Genomic DNA, 25,745 nt, shown 5'->3' with positions numbered 1-25,745 from the left:
TGGGGATGTGGGCTTTCCAGTATTTTTTTTTTTTTTGCGTGTACAAAAAAACTATTAATGCACCCATTTCAACTTCACAAGTGAAAAATCCATTTTTAGGCATTCATATATTTCTTTCTTCCCTTTCCTTCCAATGATAAACTTTTCAAGATCACAGAAACCTGAAATTTAGATCTACGATACTTACTACTTTGGATCTACACTAGTTTCGCTCAAAAACGAATGACCAGACCAGTTGTGTCCGGAAAAATCCCCTTCTCCCATACGCGTTTAGTTATAGTTTAAATGTATGGAAGGGTTATAGCTAGTATCAATTTTTACTTAATTTTGCGGAATATTTGCTTATCCGCCGTTATCATGCCACCTTTATTTGCGGATAATAGGGAGTTTACTGTAATTTACAGAGTGCATTCCCTTTGCCCTTTGAAAAAAACTCAAAATGATGGGCCTGAGTGAAGTTATACAAATTTCGAAAATAACTATCAAAATAAAAAGTGTAACGTTACCATTCTACTTTCTTCTACAATTCAAAGGGCCTTACAATGCTGGCCTACTGTTCTAGTTCGAGCCTTGGTTGTCAGGATGAAACTAAGATTGTGGTTCAGATATGTGCGAATGTTTGGCGCTGTTTTTGCCTTCCGGTGAAATTAAACTACCTGTTCACATTTGTGAAAAACTTTTGAGAAGTTGGACCTCTCAGGTTGCCAAACAATGATACAGTGGCGGTACCTCTCAGTTCTCCAAATAGTGATACCATAGTGGTCTGAAACTGTTTCACATTGGTTTTGAAAGTGACACTATGCTATTACCAGAAAACCCATATTATCGCGATAGCTTGCACAGGTCCAAGGAGTGCCCGAATAATTTCTGGACTATGAAATATTCTTTTCTTCAACTAATAGGCCAGTGCCAATAATGTTTGAGACCAAAAAAATTTAGAACAGGATAAAACCAGTTCGAAAGGTAAGAAAATCTAATAACATTAATAGGAAAAATAAATTACGGGCGAGCCGAGTTCGGGAAGGGGGGTGTAGGGGGGTTTAAGGGGGGGAAAACGGTTTATCACGATTTCCGGAAAAACTAAGAGTCATATCGAAAAAAACTAAATTGCAAAGTTGTTAGTAATAAAAAGATCTACAACTTTTGCATTTGCACTTTTTTTCTATAACCTCAAAATATATGCGAAAAATTCAAAAAACCGACTTTTTGGTTTTTTATTTTTATCTCCCACAAAAAAATTTTTTTTTTCACTACATTTAATGAAAAGTTACCTTATTATGTCTCAAATACACTGTAATTTTTTTGGATTTAAAATATTTAATTTTTTCTCCTTATTTTGGTTCAGTAGTAAAAAAGCATCAGAATTCTCAATCAAAAATTCTCACGTCAAAATATCTGATTTTTTTAAAAAATCGGAGCAAGTTTTTTTCGTTGGAATCTCTACTTTTTGATGGTATAAAAAACAATACACAATACTATGGAAACTTTTCGCAAAAAATGAAGAAAATCAAAAAAACTCGAATTTAAAAAAAAAAAATCATCACTATGTAAAATTTTAAGCTATTTATTAAATTAACAGCAAACACAATAATTATAGTAAACACAATTGGAAAACTGATTATTTTTCATAATATTCAAGGTTACACAGTTCGAAATTGCGGAAATTACTCATTTATCCCATCCTACAGTGTAGCTTGCTATTCGTAACTCCAAAAAACTATAGGGGACACTGCAGTCACCGTCTAATGGTGGATGAGAAGGATATAAAACAAATGCATGCTGTAGCTTGATTTTTAATTATTTTAATATATTTTTATTTTCAGTTTGTGTCAATGTAACATGAAAAATTTCATTTTTCGAGTAATTAAAGTGTACATTTTAATAAGGAGCTTAAAATTTTTACATAGTTATGACTTTTTTTTTTTTTTTCAAATACGAGTTTTTTGATTTTCTTCATTTTTTGCGAAAAATTTCTATAGTATGGTATATTGTTTTTTGTACCATCAAAAAGTAGAGATTCCAACGAAAAAAACTTGCTCCGATTTTTTAAAAAAATCAGATATTTTGACGTGAGATTTTTTGATTGAAAATTCTGATGATTTTTTACTACTGAATCAAAATAAGGAGAAAAAATAAATATTTTAAATCCAAAAAATTACAGTGTATTTGGGACATAATAAGGTAACTTTTCATTAAATTTTGTGAAAAAAAAATTTTTTTTTGTGGGAGATAAAAATAAAAAACCAAAAAGTCGGTTTTTTGAATTTTTCGCATATATTTTGAGGTTATAGAAAAAAAGTGCAAATGCAAAAGTTGTAGATCTTTTTATTACCAACAACTTTGCAATTTAGTTTTTTTCGATAAGACTCTTAGTTTTTCCGGAAATCATGATAAACCGTTTCCCCCCCCTTAAACCCCCCTTCCCGAACTCAGTTCGCCCGTAATTTATTTTTCCTATTAATGTTATTAGATTTTCTTACCTTTCTAACTGGTTCTATCCTGTTCTAAATTTTTTCGACTTTTTACCATTTTCAATGCTATTGGCACTGGTCTATAATACATCTTCTAGTCAGTGCCTTATCAGATATTATAATGCCCTAGTTCAAAAGCAAGTTTGTTTCAGATTGATTTCGTTTCATATGAAACAGGGGCACCCCCCCCCAAAAACGCCCCTCAAAACACCCCCCTAAAAATTTCAATGGCACAGTCCGCCATGATCCCCCCCCCCCCCGCCCAGGTGGGCACTTTTGTATAAAATCTGGGATGACTACGTCACCTGTTCATTTCACTTGTCTGGGGATTTTGCAAGGTTACGATTAACTGTGATCATACTCTGTGTATTCGTGCTTATATATTTATGCAATAAATTATCCAGTGCCTTTACTGCGTCTTTGTCACAAATGAATTTTATACAAAATGTTTTGTACTCTTACAAAGCTGCAAAGAAAGGCTTACATTTACCGCTTTTGTTTGGAATACATATATATAGTTTATATATCATATGCTTTATGGCCCATTGTAAATAAAGATTTAAAGTACATTAAAGTGGATGTTGTGAATCATCTTATTTTGTTATGTATTTATAATACTCTCAGATTAGGGCTCTACACAAGGGGGAGGTTTAAAGGGTTAAAACCTCCTCCGAAATGTTTCAAAACTATTCTAAATGAAGCTTTTTGTTCATCATAAAGATTTCTAACAAGAGTGTCGGGTGAAACTCTCCCTGAAATAAAAGTTTGGTTACGGCCCTGTCTCAGACGACATTTTTTTTTCTGCTGCATTAATTTAAAATCATACATTAAATAGACTCTGCTCTCATTCAAACGTAGCCCCAACTTACGGTCCATTGTTCTGTTTTGTGTTACAAATCGAGAACTGCATTTGGAAGCAAACTTCATATAATAAAATTGTTTTTATTTTAACCATATGTCATCTGTCTTCTTATCCTCCTCCTCTGTTGTCACAAACTGTTGCAATTTTATGAACCCCCGCTCCACCCTCAAAGCACAGGCGCCCATATGGGGGAGGGGCAAGTGGGGCTCAAGGCCCCCCTCAGAAATTAGAATTTGCTTGCTTTTAGTACTTTTTTCTTTTCAAAAATGTAAAAACTTTTCTTCTCCAGCCATTGATGAAAAAGTTATTAAAAATGTCAAATTTTAATAATTCTGATCTGTACCGAAATCAGTTTCCATGGGGAAAATATCTGAGCCCCCCCTTTTAAATTTTGCATATGGGCCCCCTTGCCTGAAAGAGACTTTTATGAACGACCCCATAACACAGAAGGTTTGAAAACACAGCGGCAAGGAAGTCCAGAACACATATTATACAAGACATAATTACAACATTTTATTTCAACGTTTTTTTTTCCACAAATTATATATTTACACAAAACACTTCGTTCAAAATAACTTCATCTTGAGAGTAGCAAATGAATGTCCTCCACGAATGTTGCTAGTAACAATTCGATAATTATTATTTTTTGCACGGTAAATCCCATGTGCTCATCACTTGGGATTCGAGCTACTACACCTAAATAAAGAATTTCTTATTTACAAATTTTATTTCCTTTTTTAAGTAAAATAAATTGTGCATTCGAAAACCTCTCGCCCTTTTTCGAGTTTCTGTACAAGAATGGGTAAGAGTAAAAAACATAAAACACGCTTTGTAGTACAACAATGTGGCTTATTACTGTACAAAGACACCTCCTGTATCGTCTCCATTAAGAGGCAAAAAATCCAACATTAAGAAAGTTTTTAAAAATGTGACGTAAAAACCCACAATTCTTGGCCAAAAATGGAATACTGTAGAAATGCAAACTTCTTGAGAGGATGGAGAACGCCACGTGCCAGTTTGAAATTTACTGTTCGATTAGGTACTACAATGCCTAAACTACTAAAATTAAATTTCTCATTAAAAAATAAAATTTCTCATTTATATATTACTAAAATTTTATTTTTCATTCAGCTTTTTAAATTATCATGGGTTAGGTAAATAAAAACTACACATAGTTCCTTTCTATTTTTATTTAAAGTAGGACAAAAAATTAGTTTCCAAGTTCTATTTAATATATATAAAAAATAATTATCGCCTAAGTCAAAGTGCTCTTCTTCAGAATATAGAGCTACAATTTTTGCTACAACTTTAAATGAAATTTGTCCCATGATTATTCAAATTCATAAAGTCCCCGCCCCCTTAAATAATTTTAAACAGATATGGACTAAAATGAAACAAAAAGCATACATGTATGAAACACCGATGTTTTACAAAGCACCAGCTTTTCACGCACAGGTAACATCAGAAGAAAAAAACCTAGTAAAGAAACTGCATAGTTTACTTGATTCAAAAAAAACATGACGGATAACACAAAACTCACCACAGTAAATGAACTAATGAAAACTTATGAAAAGAATTTGTTTTGATAGGAACAATAAGTTTTTAATTAAAATCATCATATTGGAATAAAGCAATTTTTAAAGCCCCAAATTGGTTTTGTATCACTTTTGCTTCTAAATGTGCCATTCATTCCGATATTCCTCTTATTCTATTAAAAAAAAATATTTCATAAGTACATTTTACAAAACGCCTCTCACGAAATAAATGCACATTTTATACATAAAATAATAACACACACCAAAAAGAATGTGCATATTTCCTGTTCCAACCACCCTTTCAAGAAGTTCAGAAGTATAGAAACATGTCTCCGGTCACACAGGTAGAGGGCTGCTGCAGCGCCACCTAGACTGAGATCTGCTCATCCTGGTGGTGCTAGCAGGCGGGGACTCGTGCAAAATCGGAATATCAAAGTTATGCAAGGCAATATTCCAACTCGATACACACAACCGTACTGGGCTTTAAAACATTAAGGAAAAACACTGTGGAGAAGGCTTGAAGCTCTTAGACTAAATGCCACAATCTCAAAATACAAGTGTTAGCAAATGACTCTCCTTAAATTAAAAAATCATTCGGATATTTTATCTAAAATGCAGCATTTACTACCTGCTATAAAATTGGAAAAGGACTGCAACCACTGATGGATGCTGCCATCATGGTTTCTTGCGCCCTCAGTCATTCAATTCATCGCCATACAAATTGATCGTATATAGGTGCCATTAGGTCTACTCGATGCTAAATCATCAATCTTTAAAATAGATTATAATTATTTGTAATTTAAAAAAGGTACTAAGCAATAAATTTAATCAAATTAACTCTAATTGATGAATACTTAATTGAAAAAAATGTTCAATCTTAAATGATGGAAGAATGTGATGAATTAAAAACTATAACGAATTAAATTTGTATCGAAATGAATTGACATACAATATGCATAAAGCTATACTCCTTAAAGAAAAACATGCCTGAGTTGAAAAAACTTGAAAAGATTGACAAAAAATTTTCATTTTGAATAACGCTAAAATAATACTACATTTGTTAAAATTCTAAGGCCGGATTAAATTGGTCTGGTGCTTTTTTTTTTTTTTGGGGGGGGGGGGTGGATTTAAAACTTTTTCTCAGCAGTGTGTCTCCAGATTAGAATCTAAGCAATGTAAATAAAAATGGAATGAGAAAAAAAAAAGTTTTGTCAACATAAAAACTATTTATATAGTACTAAAACAAAGTTCACCATCTTATTTAACCAGTTATTAAAAATAAACTACATAGTTATTCTATACAATCCAATTAACACTTCAAAAAAATTTTTTTTTTCTTGTTATGAATACAATATTTACTTATTAAAACTTCAATTTTCACTTACACTATCAATGGGAGAGACCAGTTAAGACAATAAAATAAAATTTCTTTAAGAAGTATTAGCAAAAATGGTCCGAAATATTTTTGAAATATAAGAAAAATGATCATAGGCTGAGCAGTAATTTTTGATGCTGATGTAACCTTCAACAAAATGGTGCACTGTAGCAGCAAGCCTGTAGCAAAGAAAGCAAGCGAACCAATTGAAAACAATCTCACCTTTTCTAATGCTTTTTTTCTTTGTATATAGGCACATGTAGATCTTACACAAATATCATGGGCTCCATGTTGTTAGAGAAAATGCACCAAAAACATTTAAAAGACCAAAAAAACAAAAAAAAAAAAAAAAAAAAAGATAAAAATACTATTAGTGTTCATTAATCTATTCAGATCAGACCAGTTATGAAGATATTGTTATTCCCATGTCAAAGGGATGCCCTCTAGACCGATTTACTTAGTATATCTCTTAAAGGAAATACATGCAAAACGATATTGTCAAGAGACCAGATTGTATCTACAACTGATACGTGGAGCGAATGTTTTGCTTAAAAGAATAGGACTAAAACAAACTATGTACGCAACATTAAAAAAAACACCTAGGATTTAGTCCCCCCCCCCCCCCCCAAGCTAAAAAAAGTTGAACAAAATGATCATAAGAGAAAAAAAAGATGTTCAACACTATGCATTAACTAGGTATAAAAAGTTCAGCCTTAATTATGCTATTAATCAGAATGTAAGTTGAAAAAAAAAAAGTTTCGGATGTAGTTTGGGAAGTCTAAAAAGCATCCACTGTGTGGTGATTGAACAGCCTGCCCTCTCCCTTAAAACAACAATGATGATGATAGACAAATGACGGTTGGAACTTTAATAGTGGCAACTATTTATATCAAATACAAAAGTGACACATAGCATCCAGTTTAGCTGTCTTTCTAATATACTCACTAGCATTGTGTACAACCCATTTTGGACAATGTGAAAGTCGTTGGACACTTGTAGCAATACCCGTACTGTTGATAGTTCGAATGAAGCAGTCTACTGCTACAAGTATCTCTGGTACAGTTCGGGGGTTCATCTTAGAAATTAAGTCAAAGTCTCTTACAAGAGCCTTAGTCTTGATGATGATGGAACCACTATGATGAATGAACCACATTAAGGCATTTGCATCAGCACTGTTCCAGAGGTTCTTGTAACAGTAGACCACTCCACTTAAACTATCAACAGAACAGATCTTCTACCATTTCAACGTCATTGGAAACGAGTAGTATACAGTGCTAGTGACTACATTGAAGGACTGTAAACTGGGTGGCATGTATCACTTATGAGTCAGGTGCAAATAAAGAGTTGCCATTATATAAGTTTCACCCCTTGTATAAAAACTTCTATACAGTTACATAAATATCACTTTTAAAAACATATTGCCCATAAAATGATACTAAAACAAACGTCTGGCTACAGGCTTGCACAAGAGCAACAGCAGACTCTTGTTTGTGCAGTCTCCTGCTATCACATGAAGCAGAAAAAAAAGACTGCAGCCTTGAAACAGACAACAGCTCTCACACATCTCCAGCTTGTAGACATTACACAAGGAGAGGAAAAAGACCACAGCATGTAAACAAAAAGGTCTCGCAAGTGTATCCTGCTCATGGACATCACACGAAGCAGAGAGATTAAAGACCACAGCATCGAAACCAACAACGGGTCTCACAATGTGTCTCCAGCTCGTGGACATCACACACGGCAGAGGAAAAAAGACACCATGGCATCGAAACAAACGAGAAGCTCATTTCGCACGAGACGCTAGACTTCCACAGTCGAGGGACTGCCCTTCTCCCGCGAGTTGCCCGACTTGTGGTTCCAGTGATTCTGCGGCCTAGGGGTGGAGTGCAGGTGGTTGTTGGCAGCGAAGTTGCTGGACTTGCTCTTCTTCATGATTTTGCCGCTCATGATGAGACGGCCAAAGCCTTCCTGGTGGGCGAAGGCGTATCCTGACCTGACGGACCGCCTGCTGCTGCGCCTGACGCTGGATATCCTGAGCGTGGGCTCTGAAGGTCGCGACCTCAGGTGGCTCAGTCGCTGCCGCAGCCGCACCCGATCCGAGAGGGTGGGGTGAGTGTCCACATAGTAGAAGCGGATGGCCACGATCGGCACCACCAGCACCGCAATAGTCAGGAACAGGGTGAACCAGAAGTGTGCCGTGCTCAAGGTCATCCGGAACGTGCCCACGTAGGGGTTGCCGAAGAAGTTCATATTTATGAGGATGGTCATGCCCAGGTAAAAGAGGGCGCTGCCCCAGATCACCACATGGTTGAAGTTGGTCCAGTAGGCCGTGTCGATGGCAATCTGAGAATCATGAAAAGAACTGATGAAATACAGCAGAAAATTTAACTACAAGCCATCACTACTTTTAAACGAAAGTACATTGAAAATTGAAATCATTACCATGCAGAGTGGCCAACCTTTTTTCTGCTGACTCAGAAACAATGACTTAAAATATGAAGAATTTATAAGGTTCTTCTGGAGAAATGCAACACAAAAAGTTCAAAATCATAAAATAACAATTTACTTAAGAAAACTTTTTAAAAATCGAGTCAAAAGTTAAATTTTATTTTTTAAAACAGTCATATGCATCAATAGATTAGTCATGTACTCACTCCAGGCGAGGTAATCCGAGGAAATTTTTGGGACCAATGAAAAGAGATAAACAGTGCCTCATTTTATGCTGGGGGGAGGGGAGACAGAAGACATTAGGGTTTATTATTCTAATCAGCAGAGTTGGGGATTTTCCATGGAACTGCAAAATGGCTCCACATGATTTCGGGCAGTTTGTAATTGCGAGCGTGCCGAAGAAAATGGAACAAAAAGTTCCACCAAGATCCACCTTTTCCAGATTTTCTAGCGTCAGATCAATATTTCCTCGATTAGCAAAAGTTCAAAATTATGTCAAATATATCTTTTAAACACTTAAAATTGATTTTTAAAAATGCAATATGTTCACAAATGACTGCCTCAACCCTCTTGTTTAAAAACAAAACCCTTATTTTATCTTTATTCAACCATATAATAGAATTAATACCGAAATTGTTACATTTTATTTTTCAGTTAATTCCGACTGTTAATAAGCTTTCTATTAAGAACAGTTTAAAATTAAGCTATTTTGTCTAGAATTTATGAGCACAATTTTAAGAGAGGCAAATTGAGGAACAGAATAAAAAATATATATATCTCTCATCATGTAACTTAGATTCAGTACATTTAAAAAAATAACATACAAGTAACAGCAACAACACGAAAGGCAGTTAATATATCAGCTTCTAGTAAAAGTTTCAAGTCTATTGCGAAAAGAAATGTGAAAGCGCTGGTCTGAATATCTCACCTGCACGGTGACCACCAGGACGAGTATGGTGGAGACTGTGGTCCCGAAGAGCTGGTGGTCGTCGATGTTAAGTCCGTTGGGGTCAACGGCAAAGCTGAATGCGCCATAGGGGATGAAGAAGAGGATGAAGGAAGTGAGGAGGCCGTGGGCCACCGATTTCAGGAAGATCATCTTGTTGAAGAGCAGGTTCATCAGGCCGGGGGTGTACAGCTTGGGGTAGCGGATTGAGTTCTTGTCGCTCACATCCTATATACAAAGGCAAGAGACAACCCTCAGTCCGTCTCCTTACAGAACAAGAAATTATACACAAAGATCCATAAAGAGGGTTACAACCAGAGTGACAACAGGTTCTGAACCTAGCTAGGCTGGCCCTAGTCAATTTACTAGTTCCCAATGAAGATCAATGGCCCTTCAAAACCATCTATCCCCCTGCTCATTACAACCTGTTTTGGTAAGCTGTTCCAAGTGCCCACAATCCTACTAAAGTAGTCACTTTTGTTAATTTTCAGGTGAGCCTAAATGCCAAAGTGTGACCTGCAACAAGGTCTGGGCAGCTAGGTTGGTCCTAGTCATTGAAATTTTTAAAATATAATTAAAAAACACTATGAGTGGGTTTAACTAATCATCAATACATAGATTTCGCAGTAGATTTGTTTTTGCAGTACAAAATTGATAACATTTATGTTCTTAGACATAAAATATTAACACATTATATAATTAATCTACAAGGTATGATGTTGAAATTTTTCGAGTACCTGGACGACCCAGCTTCGCTCGGCTTTATAAGAATTTTTGTTTTTTGTCAACTCCTGTTTTTCTAAGGTTCGATACTTTTTGAAACATACTTGAAAAGCATCACGTTAACGAAATATTAACGTTCTCGCCAGTCGTTGGCTATGCTTCCAAGAAATGAGAGATATACAGAGAAACCTATGTAAAAATAGCAATACTGTCTATAACAATGAACCTGTCTATAACGATATTTTCTGTGGTACCAGTAAAATGTCAGCATAAATAATCAAACTGTATATAATGATAACCTGTCTATAATAACATTTTTTTTGGGTCCCAACAGTATTGTTGTAGACAGATTTCACTGTACATGTAAACGCTTCATCAGCATTATAACCATTTCTGATATAAGAAGCCTACTACTGAATATAGGCCTCCTCTCCCCTACAGACATCCACCTAGGGAAGCACTGAGCTGGTTGCGCATAAATATTTAACACACGGTATTGTCACAAAAGTAGTTTCTGAGATCAAACATGGTGACAATAAATATCAAAAAATTGCAAGGATTGAAAATGAGTCGTGAACTTCTAATAATACTAAAGTACCAAAACAAAGAAGATGCTGAATGCAATTAAATCAACATTTTACTTTAAACTATCTGTTTCCATTATACAATTTTCCTGTCATTAATTAAAAGATTTTGAACTTGGAGCCAATTTTAACTATGTTTGAAACCGGTTTTTAACCCAATACTTCCTTCCATACTATGTTGCGATTCATGATTTTATTCCAATCGAGATTTTCATTTGGAATAAGTACGTTTAGGGTAGTTGGTCACTTTATGCCAGAAAATGCTACATACAGCATGCTATCCATAAAAACTGATGATCCACAAACCACTTCAACAAATTATAACAACAACAGTCTTAACAAAATATAAAGTTTCAAGACATATGTTTTTTTCGAAATAAAATTTTGATGCGTCATTTAAAAAACATATAAAACTATTTGAAGTGTAAAAAAGAAATTAAATAAAATTAGACGGCCAAGCAATAGTTTCGCTTAAAAAAAAAAGGCCTATATCGACTTACATAATGCTTTTTGAATTTGTTTTTAGCAAAGTGTGATTGAAATTAGCCAAAGTAGCTAATATCAGTCAAGCTTGGCAATCCTAAGCAAGTTTAAAATTTCAAAACGAGAAGAGACAAATTTTCATTGTTATGGTTGCAAATCATCCAAAATGGTTGCCTTACGTGTCAATTCAGTTTTTTTCAAAGCTTAATTAGACTTAAGATTAAAAACTGCTTTATTGTAAAAAATGGAGTTTTTACAGAAAAAACACTGATGTAGATCAACTTAGAATGCAAAGTTACAATTATTTCCAAAATTTCAGCCAAATTGTTAGAGCAGTTTCTGAGATGCGAAATTATATATATCTTGTTGGTTCCATGAAGTATTATTCGAGAAGTATTATTCGATTAAGCAGGGAAATTTTATTCTAAATTAACAACATTTGTCTTAAAACATGATAATAAATCAATAGCTATATTATAGAAATAGATAATGTCATTGCAAAAGAGTTTTTCAAATAAGTGAAATAAAAAAAAAGTTTAATAATTAGACAAATATGTACAAAAATTGTAAAAAGTAACTTACAACTTGAGTTATGAAATCTTTGTATTAGCCCCTTTTTTCAGTACATTATTTTTAAAAAAATTCTATATAGGGCATTGCTTGCTCAAGGTGTTTTGGGAACAGTTTTCTAACTCCTTTTTTCCCCTCCTCCTCTGCAGTATCTTACTTTTGATATTTATCAATTTATTATAGTCTAAAATGTGTATATATTTTTTGTTATTTAACTTACTAATCTACTGTACTATGTTTTTTTTTGTAATGACTAACACAAAAGAAATTCGATAGAATAGAGGAAACGTTTTGATGGAATATGAATGTTGTTTTTCTCGCTCACTGTCAGCGATAAATATTACTTTATGTTTGCTTTCTTTTTACTTCATTAAAGAACAGGAGAAATTTCTCTGGTTGCAGGAGGCTAGAAATGGATTTCTAAAGCAGGAGAGTTGGCATGTCTGCAATACAGTGGCAATAAAAATGCTGCTCTAATATACATCACATTTCTCTTATGTTTTAGGAAAAAGTACAAGTAAAAATTACCTGATCGAAAACTCCAAGTGCTAAGACGGGAAGGGAAGTGTAAAAAACATTGTAGAAGGAGATAAATACAGGATCATACAAGGTCTGAAAGGGAGAAGCACTTACAATTAGTAAATTAGAGAATAATTGTAAAATTAAAAGTGTCAGACATAGATTAATTCATTAAGGGCAATGGCACATATATGTCCCATGAGCTCAAAATGTATTTAATCAATTATCAAATACAAATAATTTATAAATTATAATTGAATACACAGTCGAGCAGGGGTTCCAAGCAGGGCTGTGGAGTCGGAAGAAAAAGGACTCCTGGATTTTGAAACGTCGCACTCCCATTTTTTAATGGATTTATTTTTTCAAATCTCCTTCCTCCCATAATGGGAAGGGGGGAAAACCAATAAACAGAGATTGAAATAATAATTATTTTTTATGAAATTTCCGAATTGTATTTTATTGTAAACCTAAGATACATACAACGTTAGAAATTCAATTTGAAAATCAAGTTATCTAATAGTTGCAATTTCTAAAATGAGATTACATAAAAATCTCATTAAAATTATATATATATATATATATATATATATATATATATATATATATATATATATATATATATATATATATATATATATATATAAGGATTAATTTGCTTCTCTTTAATGTTTAATAAATTGATGTTGATCAAATCCTGTGATTTCAATTTTTGAAAGCTCTAACTTGAGAGGAAAAAAAACTTTTTTGCTAAGTCAAAAAACTTTCCTTGAGAGAGGGCGGTCCCCCCCTCACGGGTTACACCAATCTGGTGGGTAACACCTCACCTTAATTTCAGAGTTTATAAAAGTTGAAATACTTTAATTCTGATAAATTTAACAACAACAAATCTTAAATTTCATTTTAAAAATTTCAACGAAAATATTGCACTATATTGCGGGGTAAGGTTGGGTATACAGCTTTGTACGAATAGCTTCTTAGTTCAATTTTTAATTTTAATTTTATTGGCAGATTCAGAATTAACCTTAATATGAAGATTTTAGGATTAACTACAATTATTGAGTGTTGTAACCATTAAATCATGCACCGATTTTATTTTGTACTTTTTAGAGATGATCAAGCTTTCTCAGATTAAGTCTTTAGATTTAAAAAAAAAAAAAAATTATATTTTATTGGATCTTTTGAATTTGCGCTTTTGTACCAACACTTATTTGAATTTATCAAGCACCCTTAGAAGCTTTCCAACTGGCTCAAGCGATACACACATTCCTTTTACTATTTTACAACTGAGAGATCAAGGTAAAAAATATATTATTTTTATTTGAAAGAGATTAATTAGAAAATGTTAGGCAACAAAACATTTGCTCACAGTTGCTATCAGTTAAAGAAAGTTCGATAAATAATCAAGCCAGCTGGCTGCCACAATGAGTTATTTTCTTATTAGTAGGCCTTTGTACATGTAATCAAATTAATTGGTAGTCAGTTTTTTAAAAAATGCAAGAGTCGGTGAAAATTAAAAAAAAAGAAAGAAAAGAAACACGGAGTCGGCATATTATTGAATGAAACCGACTTCTTTACCCCAAAATCAGTCCGATTCCAACTAAACAGCCTTGGTTCCAAGACTTCTCGTGTGAGTTGAAATTTCGCGGTGTGGAAAAATATATGTATATAATTTTTTTAAAAGCATACTAAATTCTTTTACACTTTTATAAACACCCCTCAAACTGCTTTAAAGCAATCCTCAACTATACACTACAGCTTCTTACATAAAGAACTAAACTTTTACTGTATTTAAAAAATAAAAAACCGTTTTATTCAACATGAAATACTTTGAGATGCACAAAATGAATGATCAAAGGGAGAATAACATAAAATAAAACACCATACGCACAGTATGTAGTAAGAATAAAATGCTGCACTATAATAATACTGTACAGCAGATATAGAAAAATATGAGTTCAAAAATGAAGATAATGGTGATTTATGCTCTATGATCAGATTGTTATTATGTAGTACATATTTAAATACGGTTGCTTTGCATTTTCTTTTGTAACGTTTCAATTTATGGCAACAGATCCTCTTCTTGATCTCTTAAATCCATAATACAAGAGCAGCTTCCATTTTCATAATATTTACTTTGCTAGACTGCTCTGCAAGCTTAAATATTGAAAATAAGATCTGAACCTTTTTTGAATATCTTTTTGTCTTGACTTTTAATTGTACGCATGGAAGATTCACTCATATTTATTGTTGCGCTACTGTCGAAGTTTTGTAGTTGTTAAAGCAGCTTGAGATTTCTAGTTTTTTTTTTTTTTAAATCAGAAATCTTCATTTCCTTCCCATCTTCACAAATTTTCAATGAAGATATCACGAAGATACCAATATATTTCATCAACTTTAATTTTTAGAGTGAAAAAAAAATTACTGAAGGATGCTGAATGGGTATTTGGTGCACTAACAACTTGATGTGTAGATTAGTTTGATGTGGGAAATTTTCAGTCAGTGATGTTTATAGGGATGTAATAACACTCACAAAATCAATATTTAGTAGCCAATAACAAAGCCGATACTTTCTTCTAAAAAATTCGTGTTGTGGACGAAAAATTCACATTAGCTCTAAAATTGGTAACTCATGAAAAATTTGAGTTATATAGCTATTTTGTGTAAGTCGAATCGCGTTGTAGCAGTCGACTGTATTGAAATGAATAATAAAATAGTAATTGATGAAATATATCTGCCTTTATCCTGCCATGATTCAAGATCTACATTTTAACAAAAGATTAAATGAAAGTAATAAGATTAGATTAATTACCCAAATATTCCCGAGTTGAATTACAAATTCAAACTTATTCAATTGTTACTCAACAAAGTTTTTTAACCAGTAAAAGACATTATAAGTGCCATTAAAATGCAAGATTAAAGAATGAAGAGCAAACATTTCCGTGGCAAAAACGAAATCTTTTCTTTTTCGTCACACTTGGTGATTTTCAAAACATTATTGGTGAAAAGAAGCCCATTCAGAGAATTCTGGGTGTTTTCAAACAGCTGTGTAGGTGCAATCTTTGTTTGATAATGATACCTCAAAAAAGTTGTTTTTTAAAACTTAGTTATCTTACATTTCCCTTCCAGAAGGGTCTACAAATGCAAAGTCACTGGTTTCAACTAGTTTTAATTGTCACGCAAAAGGTTGCAAAAAAGTTTTGAAATTCACCTTCCCTGCTATTCTTGATGCACAATTAAGGTGTTTCCATGTAGCCTATAAATACTGTAGTCTGAGGTAAATGGGAACAGTTAACTTTTTGGGGGAGAAACAATTTCAATGTAACTGACTTTCTGGGTATTTTACATACAATCAGCGCATAATTTAATATTTTTATATGATTTTTCTTTTAAAATGGTTTTAGATTACATTTGGACGATTTGGAGGGGGGGGGGGGGGTAACAGTTTGAGTATTGTTGATTTACAACTTCTTAAGCTTCTAAACGAATTGTGTATAGTGCGATTGTCTACCTACATGGACCTCAAGGAAAATAAATACTGTGTTTCCATTTACTCCCTAGTGTAAAAGGAAATTTAGATTTCATTCACCACCAAAATTAAAAAGTCACTTTTTTAATTGACGGCTGTATCGTCACAAGAAGAATTTGTTTTTCTTACGGTGACAATACAGCCATCAATGTCAATTCCTAAAAATTACACTTTTATCTTTTTCATTCTTCCCTTTTTTTTATGTCAAAAAATCCTTGAACTGGTGAGATGTTATAATGCAAACTGCATATTCATGAGAGAATTTGTTGCTACTCAATGAATTTTTAAATTTTGTCGAGGACTTTTCGGACAGCCTGTACAATAAATGACAAAAATGCAAAAACAAAATCAAAAAATTGCAGTTACTGCACTTCACCGTCCTACGGCAGTGTACCGCAGGAAAGACTCACCTGAGCAGAGAATCCGCAGAAGAAGGCGTACCAGAAGTGGCACAGGGTGAATGCAAAGTTCTTGTAGAAGAAATAGCGCAGGAACTTGGACATGCGGAAGTAGGACCAGCGCCCGTGGACCAGCAACAGACGTTCCAGGTACCGGAACTGGGCCAGGGAGAAGTCCGATGCCAGCACGGCCTGCATACCCTCCTGGCCGCTGATGCCGACCCCGATGTGGGCCACTGCACAGAGAGATGGGAAATGTTACAAATTGTTGGAAAAACTAACTTAAGTTTACATTGGTGAACCTTACGAGTGTATCGAAGAATACCATAATTGAAAAAAAAAAAAAAAAAAATAAAAAAATTTATTTGAATTTTGACATCTTGAATTCAAATTATGTTTTTCGCAATCACGAGTGTGTGTATGTAGGCGTGTGTGTTTGTGTGTGGGGGGTATGTGTGTTTGTGTGTAGGGTGTATGTGTGTGTAGGCATATGTGTTTTTGTCTGTGTGCAGGCATGAATGTGTGAGTAGTTGTGTGTGTATGTGTAGGTATCTGTATGTATGCGTGTGTGTATGTGTTTGTGTATGTATGTGTTTGTGTGCGTGTGTATGTAGGCGCGTGTGTGTAGGACATGGATGCAACCTGCAGACGGCTTTCGCTAGAGGAGCAGCATCGTGAGGAGCCGGTCGACGGTGATGGTGCGGAGGGTGCTAGTGGGAAAATAAAATGATAGCACGCCAAAAACACTCAAATGAAAGCAATAAGCAATCGTGACTGCTCAATAAAAAAACATTGATTAATTTTAAAATTTACAAAAACTGGTCAGAAAAATTTAACTAGTAGGAAATTGACATGTCGAACCCTATACGAGATCTAGTAAATATGCAGTAAAAGGAAATTTTTTTCAAAAATTCCCCCTTTGATCCAGGGATTTTGTTGCCTCTCAATTCACACTTGTTTGGAGCCCGAAAGCGAAATACTACTAAATTTGTGATATACATCACACAGGTGTCTGCACTGCAGAATAATTCTGTTCAAATGTGAGGGGAAACTCAGGCAGTTTCTCTGCTGAAATTCTTCAGATTTCTGCAGATCGAAAGTTAGAAGGTATTTCCAAAACAAAGAAATTTTGCCGCCCTAGCTGACGAGACCTGGCTAAGGAATACTTTCGATCATATCAACTTTTGGACAAAAAAGGAATGATCAAAATTGGTTCATCTGTTCAGGCGCTACAGACAGATACACACATGAAACTTAAAACCTCCTAACTTGTCACATTGGGGGTTAAAAATCAAGTTTGTGCGATGTTTTTTCAAATGGATATTGAAGGACAAGGTTCAGGAACTGGTCAGGCCAAGCCAAGAAAAATAGTTTGTCCCCTTACAATGTCTGAGGTCAGAGTGAAAACAATAAGAAATGTTCTTGATTGCTCAATAATTTAACAGAAATCAGTCCTTACTCTTGATCATGCTGACGTCATTGGCCCCATCCCCGATGGCCAGGGTGACAGCATTCTTGTGCCGCTTGACCAGGTCGACGACCAGGGCTTTTTGCAAGGGCGTCACCCTACAACAGATGACAGACTTGCAGGCAGATGCAACGTCCAGGAACAGAGTTTCCATGGAGGGCTGCAGGGCATACACCTGAAGGAATAATTCAATGTGAGTTGTAATGAGACTGGTGAAACATTTCTTGCATAAATATATTTCCAGACTTTTCCCATTTTGTAAGTATGTCAAGGGCAATCTTTGATCTTGGTAATTACTTTATTACATTAGAAACTACCATTGAACTATAATACTAAGAGGAGATAGAACTTCCCATCCTTCAGCAATGAAGCTTGCTGTCTAAGCTTTAAGCAAGCATTTGAAGAGTAATTCTCATAATAAAACATCTCGATTAATGGGAAAATACCGCTTCTTTCATCCACCCAAATTGTGCAGGTTAAGCAGGGCCGGATTTGGAAGTGTAGAGGCCCTGGGGCAACGAAGGAGTAGAAGCTCCTAATCAGGGTTCGAAAAGATCATATTTTCGAAAATATTCGATACTTTGATATATATCCGAATATTTTGATATATATGTATATATCCGATATTTTTGACCCATGAAAGTTAAGATATTTTGTAAAAATTTTATTGTGGGGGACCTTTTGTGGTGGAGGCCCCGGGGCAGTAGCCCCGCCTGCTCTCCCCTAAATCCGGCCCTGAGGTTAAGGACTTGAAAAATGCATGGCAAAACAGTTAACATAAGTGGTTCCCAAACTTTTCAACTTGGGACATCCTTTAAAGAACCGAAATTCTCTCTTGGCACCATAGTCCATCGCTATTGTATATACTACACATGTTGATACCATGAACACTTAGCATTGCCCTTCGCCTCTTCCTGGGCTACCTGCTGGGTGGAATCCCTAATTTATGCAATAAAATTCAAGTTTAAATATGAAAAGAGCGACTCCCCACCCACACTCGCTGGGGCAAAAAATAGGCCACCAAATTCTCTCTTTTTTTAGTATTAGAGCTCAATTGCAACTACACCTTTTTAGTCATGACACTTTGTCTTTAATGGACGTTTATTTAAAAAAAAATGAAACAAGACTAAAAACTTCATTCAAATAAAAAATACTCCACCATGTAGTTAAGGTATTAAAAGTAAAATACTCTGCCAAATAAGAAAACAAACTTTTAAATAACACAAAAAGTCCCAATAAAGTAATTCGCTAAATCAACGTTAAATAAGCTTCATTAATGTGTAAAATCAACCAAATATATTATATCGAGTCACCAATAAACATTAAAAATTAAACTGAAATTTAAAATTAGAAAAATAAGTAGGAATCATGGCGAAAATATTCTCCTCAATTTTCACTCAGGGAGAAAGTAAAAAAGTTGACCTATAACTGAAAGTACCCATATTTTAAAGTTACCATTGGATCTTCAAATTTTATCGACTCTTTCGCACATATCCCAATCTTGTCCCAACAAATATTTGCTCAAATTTACTTAAGAGCACACAGTAATAAGAATGATGTAAAAATATGGCTGAAAAGAGTTAATAAGGCTAAAATATTTCACAATTAAATTAAATGAAATGATTATCAGCATTTCAAGGAAGTAGAAAGATAATGGAAAACAAATACAAATGTGACAACCAGCAACAGGCTCTTGGCCCATCTAGGCTGATCCTCCCATTTATTAGTCTCCAATGAAGATCAATGGCCCTCTTAAAGCTATCCACCGCCTTGTACATTACCACCTCTGTCGGTAAGCTGTTCCAAGTGCCTATGACCCTACTAAGGGAGAATTTTTTTCTAATTTCCAGGCTAGTCTGAGATTTGAATAGCTTAAAACAATGTCCCCTTGTCTTGCTTTCTGTGAGAAATTTAACCCGTTAACATCTTTCATTTTGATAAATTTAAACAACTGAATCGTGTCCCCTCTGACCCGCCTTTGCTCCAGGATATGCACCACAAATCTTAAATTTAAGTAACTCGCAAATTTTACTTATCAAAATTTTACCATCAAAGCTCTTCAATTTTGTTATTTTATTGCCATCCCCTATAACCCTCTGTAATCAATTTTAAAACCCATTTAATTTTCTGAAATCTCCATCAAACTAAGGTGCTTACATTATGTTTATAAAGATTTTAGAAAAAGTGCTTTAACTAGTTAGAATCAACTTGAATGCAGCTGGATTGAAATTCACAAGAGGGAGTCACAAAATGCCAAGTCCTATACTATAGAATATAAAATATGAGAAAAAATAAAAATAATGGTAAATACAGAATAAGCTATGGCAAAGCAGAAGAGTCAGATAACAAAGTGAAACAATAGAAATTACAGAGGCAGATGTAATTAGATTTGGAAATGCGTAAGAAATTGGGAATGACATGTAAATAACAACTAAAATGAGTAAATTTCAGGCCTAATCCGTAAAAATTGGCCAATATGCCATTATTGTACCAGGCTATGTCCATTGACTATGAGTGCATATCCGCAGCCTTCTGCGTTCTCTGACAACGAGTTTAGATCGTCCAGGTAGGGCTGAATGTAGCAGTCCCCATTGCCCCGACCATGGTTCTGGACAGCATCCAGAAACTTGTTGAGCTGCTGCTCGACCTCATTGTAGTTCATGCCATCAACTATAAAGATGTCGATCAGCTCATCAGTCAGCAGCTGACAGGAATAGCCGATGTTGATTGCAGTTTCTGGAAGAGAGAATTTCAATACTTGAGCAATGGCTAGACCAAATAAACAAGACTGCTCTGAAAATACAGCAACTTTTATAGTGTAACTCTAATACACTACGCAAGGGTTTTAGTGGTTAAACCTCTTTTGTTGAAATAATGATTAACTAAGTTTTTTAACATGTAGTTTAAGTTAAATTTTAGGGTGTATGTATATATATAATTTTAGGGGTGAGTTACCCAACATTTAATATTAAAAATTATATAATTTGAAAAAAAAAACAGTAAATTAAAGGATTAATACATAAGTGTTATTTAATTGCCGAGTCCTAAATCTTACAATCCAATAATATATTTGCCGTCACAAAAAATAGTTAAATAAAATAACTATAAATAAAATAATAAAGCAAATAAAATGAAGTGTATCAACATGATTAAGGAAAAGCAAAGTTTTAACATCTACAGTAAGTTTCAACTACAGCAAAAAGTTGGCTGTACTGACAGATTTATTCATGCATTCATTAAGACCACACCCAGAAACATTCTCTGGAATGGTCCCATATTGGAGGTATGTTGGAGCAAGTATATAGGGTTGCCAATATGATCTCCTAAAGAACCCTTTTGTATAATTTAGGGGGGAGGGGTCCCGACAGGTAAAACCCTCTCTGGGTGGCCTCGGAAATCTCAATAAAATCAAAAAAGGACGTTTCAACATATAGAACCCATCAATGTTTTACAGTACATCCATACAACATCAGCCTCAGCTAGAAATTTCTCAAACATAGAGCATTTACCTTGTTTATCTCCTGTCAGTACCCATACTTTGATCCCACCACTTCCCAGGTTTGCTATGGTTTGAGGTACACCATCTTGCAGTTTATCTTCGATGGCAGACGCTCCCACTAAATTCAGATTTTGCTCCAAGTCTTCGTAGAGGGCATTCAACCTTTCCTCTCTGTGTTCCAGAGCAATACTGAAACCAGAAATATATTCAGAACACAAGATTTCCAATAAAACTGCCAATAATTGGGAAAACTTTTCACCTTTAAATTGACAACTTACAAAATAAATAAACAAAAATAAAGATATTACTCTTCAAGTCTGTTCATCCGTAAATAAGAAACTCAATCTATAGTACCTATAGGTTTGTCATTTCGACTTTATCCGGAGAGGGAGAAGGCAAAGGGTACTCGATGTAAATTATACTAAAAAACAAATCATTGTCACTTCCATATAAAAACCATTAATTTCCTCTAAGGCAAGTATTTTTTTTTTTTGTGAAGAAAAGTATAAGTTAGAAGAAATAAGAAAAAAAAGACTGAAATTTTAATTAGTCAAGACTTTTAAGTTTATTCAGCAGGGCAGTGTAGCAACTAGCAAAGCTAACAGAATGTCGAGATTCATCTACAGGTCTTTTTTATGAAATTATAAAAGAAGTTCTTCAACTTTTATACAAAATTTTAGTAAGACATTAACTTGGAGTACGCTGTTCAATCTTGGTTGCCTAATCCCAAAAATGATATCAATTTATTGGAAAAAGTTCAAAAGAGGGATACGAAGTAAGTAACTGGACATTCTAATTTAGGTTATTATTCCAGTTAAGAATGCTCAATAAGAATGCTCAGACGGCACATGTTCCAGTTATTTCAATTTCCTAAAACGGAGGATGTTTGTGGGCTAAATTCCTGCACAGATGGCAAAACCGGGGAATCTCCCTTCTAAAAACTCCAGTTGCTCTTTAAATCAGGAAAAATGATTACTTCAACAAGGTTGTAAACATTTGGAATAGTTTACCAGAAGCAGTCATTACTTGCCATTGGGATGAATAGTTTTAAGATGGTTCTCGATAGTCATTCGGGATTGATAAACTGACCAGGACCAGCCTAACTGGTCACAGAGGCTGTTGCTGTTCATTACTTCTGTATTTGTATAAAGTATGTCAGAAGCAGTTGTTGGTGAACATTTTTGAAAAAATTTGAATGAATAGTTTCAATGAATGTCAAACCCCATTTAAATTGAAAATGGACAAATTAATTAGAATCAACCAAAATCGGCTCAGGTTTCTTTCGTTAATCCTATTTTGTATATTAGTATTACAAATGAGCAAGGTGTATGTAGAACAAAGAAAAAAAAACTTACGAAGCTTCGTGAAACCGTTCATTCCAGGTATTGAAGACATTTTCATCTAAATCTTTTGATGCTAAGCACAAAGTTCTTAAACCTTCACTGGCAAATTTCTGGAAAAAGAAAAACACTTTAATAGTTATTAAACAGAAAAGGAAAGAAATAAATTAAGAAATTATGGTTAATAGCATCCAGCTTCAGTACCACTTGTGCAGATATGAAGATCCTATATCCCAAGCTAACATTAAGCAATTTGTTTTTAATCTGACTTGCAGAAAAGGATTCAACGATATATTTACTGTTAACATTTCACTAACCATGGAGTTTATTTACCTATGTTTTGCTAGTCTGAGTTAGAGATTTTGGTACAGCCCAATCACAAGTTTTCTGAAGAACAAATAAAATATAGCAAATTAAAAAAGAAAAAACTTAAGACTATTTCTATTTATCTTGGTTTGCACTAAAAAGCATAAAATAAATATATGATTTCTTGACGACAACACTCAAAAACAAACTGCAGCTAATTGAAATCCTAATATAAACAAGATGCATCAGTACTGTGTTTACAGACTTTCAGCGCAGATAGGGTACACCTAGACGATAGGAAATCACATAACAATGTATGGTTGGAAAGTCTTTCCTGACGCGATAGCGATCACACAAAGCACAAGAAAGATGGCACAAATAAGAAGAGAAAACATGTTTATTTTTAATACCTAAAAATACTGATAAGTTTTTGTCCGGTGTACACAATAGATGTAGTTACGCAAACCAAAGCATCAGATGACGGTGCATGTGCTGTGGTATTTGTTACACAGGGAAGTTCAGGACATGGACGAAGCGCCCCGTATTTTCTCTAACGTTCGATCTTCAATGAGACGGAGATGTGAGGCATGCATCACGGCCCGGGGTCGTAATTTCAAACATCTACTTGGTTGACAATTGTTGGTTCCTTAATATTCTTTTTTCTTTGCTATACTAAGGATAATAAACATGTTTTCTTCTCTTGATCGTGTCTTGCCTTTCAGATGAATTGTGCCACCACTACCGCACCAGGAAAATGTTTCCGACCATGCATTGCTATGTGGTTTCCCTTGGTCTAGGTTATACTGAGTATAACCACTCAATTTTGGGAAAAAAAATTCCCTGTGTTTTCCCTGTATGAAAATAAAACATTACAAACGAGCGTGCACTGATTATTTGGAAAAGAACATTACTATCTTGATAATTTCACCACAGGGTAAAAAAACGAAACACAAATTTCTAAATAAATAAGGGAAAATAAATAAGAATTCATAATAACTGAAATAATAGCCAGGTGGTTGAATATATTCAACTTTTTATTCAAAAAAAAAAAAAAAAACTTCTCTTAGCCATGGACCTAAAAGTGTATAAGTGACCCAGAACAATGATTATTGATGACTAATTTCATACACTCTAAATTATCATGAAATTCAAGATTCTATTTTTATGATAAATATTTTAATATTTACTTTAAAAAAAAAACTTTCAAGCAAAATTACCATTTTTTATTTTACTTTATTTCTGAACTTTATTAATATTCTCATTATAATTATTACTATTTATTTAATTTTTGGTAGTTTATATATTTGGGAATTGATTTTTGTAACTTTAATTTAAGAAGGAAAAAAAATTCCCTGTATTTTCCAGGTTTTTGAGAAAATTTTCGAAATTTCCTGGATTTTCCCAGTTTTTTTGTTGATTTTTGAATTCCCTGTGTTTTTCCTGTTTCTTCAGGTTTCCCTGTGGCGTGGCAACCCTGTACTCTATCTCCCCTGAAAGTCTGTAAACGCTGTACTGATACACCCTGTATAATAGCCAATGATCAAGCAACCTGCGAGCTTCAACAATGAAACTCGCGCCACGGCATGATAATTTGATAATATGTTTTGGTAATGTTTAACATGCAGGGAAAGACTTTGTGAAAAGGCTGAACTCAATTCAGTAACTTAACTGTTTCACTGGTAAAACTGTCATTTCAGGAGAATGAAGAAACAAAAAAATTATAAAGCAGTCAATAAAATTTAAATTAAATTTTAGGGAAGAAATGGATAGTATACAACTTTGTATGAATCACATTTACTCTACCAACAATCTTCTTTCAACTTTTTTAATTTAAATTTTATTGGTTGATTTAGAATTAACCAAAATATAAATTAATATTAGTTAATTTTTGACTGTTGTAATCAAGAAAGTATAAACCATATTGCCACACATCAGCTAGCATGCCAGATATAAGAGAGGTTGATCAGCATGCTAGAAAATTTCAGGATTATTTTGCCAACAAAAAAATTAATTTTCCGGGTATTTTTTTCCTTTCTTGATCAGGGTTTAAGTTCCCTTTGAGGGGGACAAATACAGCCCTGTTTTCTTTTTTTCAGCTGACGAATTCTTTTTTAGTAACACATATTTTTTTTTCAATATAAATTATTTTAAATTTATTTTTGTGAGAGATAAATTTATTTATTGAATAACTATATTAAACTCTTTGTGTTATTGTAAAATATTTTAATTCTATGACTACAAATGTTCGCTTTGTCTTATTATTTTTTTAAGTAAAATTGTTCATAATAAATAAGATTTGCTTATTAGAAGAATAAAAATAGTATAGCTATCTGATTTTTAACAAAAATAAACCACTTGTTATAGTATCAAAATAATATATAGACATTACATTATCTTTAAAGTTAAACATTAGAATGTTAAATTAAATATATTTTTCTAACCTTGTTTTTTTGGGCACGCAGGAAAGGAACAGTTATTTAAGACTTGGTGAACCCTGAATTTGCAGCATACCAGCTGATGCAGTGCAGGGCAATACAGTTCTTATTTCATTTCATACTTTTTAGTGCGAACTAAAGTTACAGAAATAGTCTACATTCAAAAACATCTTTTATATTTAATTTTTCATTTTGAAATTTGATTCAAAACATTTTGAAATTTTAAACACATTTACCTGTTACCTATCACTATTATG

The 25,745-nt window shown here is 33.8% G+C and overlaps 1 protein-coding gene across 1 annotated transcript in view; it reads right to left on the bottom strand.

Moving 5' to 3' along the window:
- Positions 1–4,437: 4,437 nt before the first annotated feature.
- The window catches only part of LOC129230027 (probable phospholipid-transporting ATPase IM), a 289,397-nt gene continuing 268,089 nt past the window's right edge, over positions 4,438–25,745 (bottom strand). The window contains exons 17-24 of the mRNA XM_054864412.1: positions 22,763–22,860; positions 21,418–21,596; positions 20,400–20,644; positions 17,900–18,083; positions 16,453–16,676; positions 12,526–12,609; positions 9,620–9,865; positions 4,438–8,586 (exon numbers count right to left, since the gene is read on the bottom strand). Of these exons, the coding sequence (XP_054720387.1) occupies positions 8,044–8,586; positions 9,620–9,865; positions 12,526–12,609; positions 16,453–16,676; positions 17,900–18,083; positions 20,400–20,644; positions 21,418–21,596; positions 22,763–22,860 (1,803 nt within the window). The 3' untranslated portion in view covers positions 4,438–8,043. The remainder of the gene's footprint in view (positions 8,587–9,619; positions 9,866–12,525; positions 12,610–16,452; positions 16,677–17,899; positions 18,084–20,399; positions 20,645–21,417; positions 21,597–22,762; positions 22,861–25,745) is intronic.

Source organism: Uloborus diversus, chromosome 9 (assembly GCF_026930045.1).
Source record: "Uloborus diversus isolate 005 chromosome 9, Udiv.v.3.1, whole genome shotgun sequence".
NCBI lineage: Eukaryota > Metazoa > Arthropoda > Arachnida > Araneae > Uloboridae > Uloborus > Uloborus diversus.
This window is presented reverse-complemented; position numbering and strand designations above follow the sequence as displayed.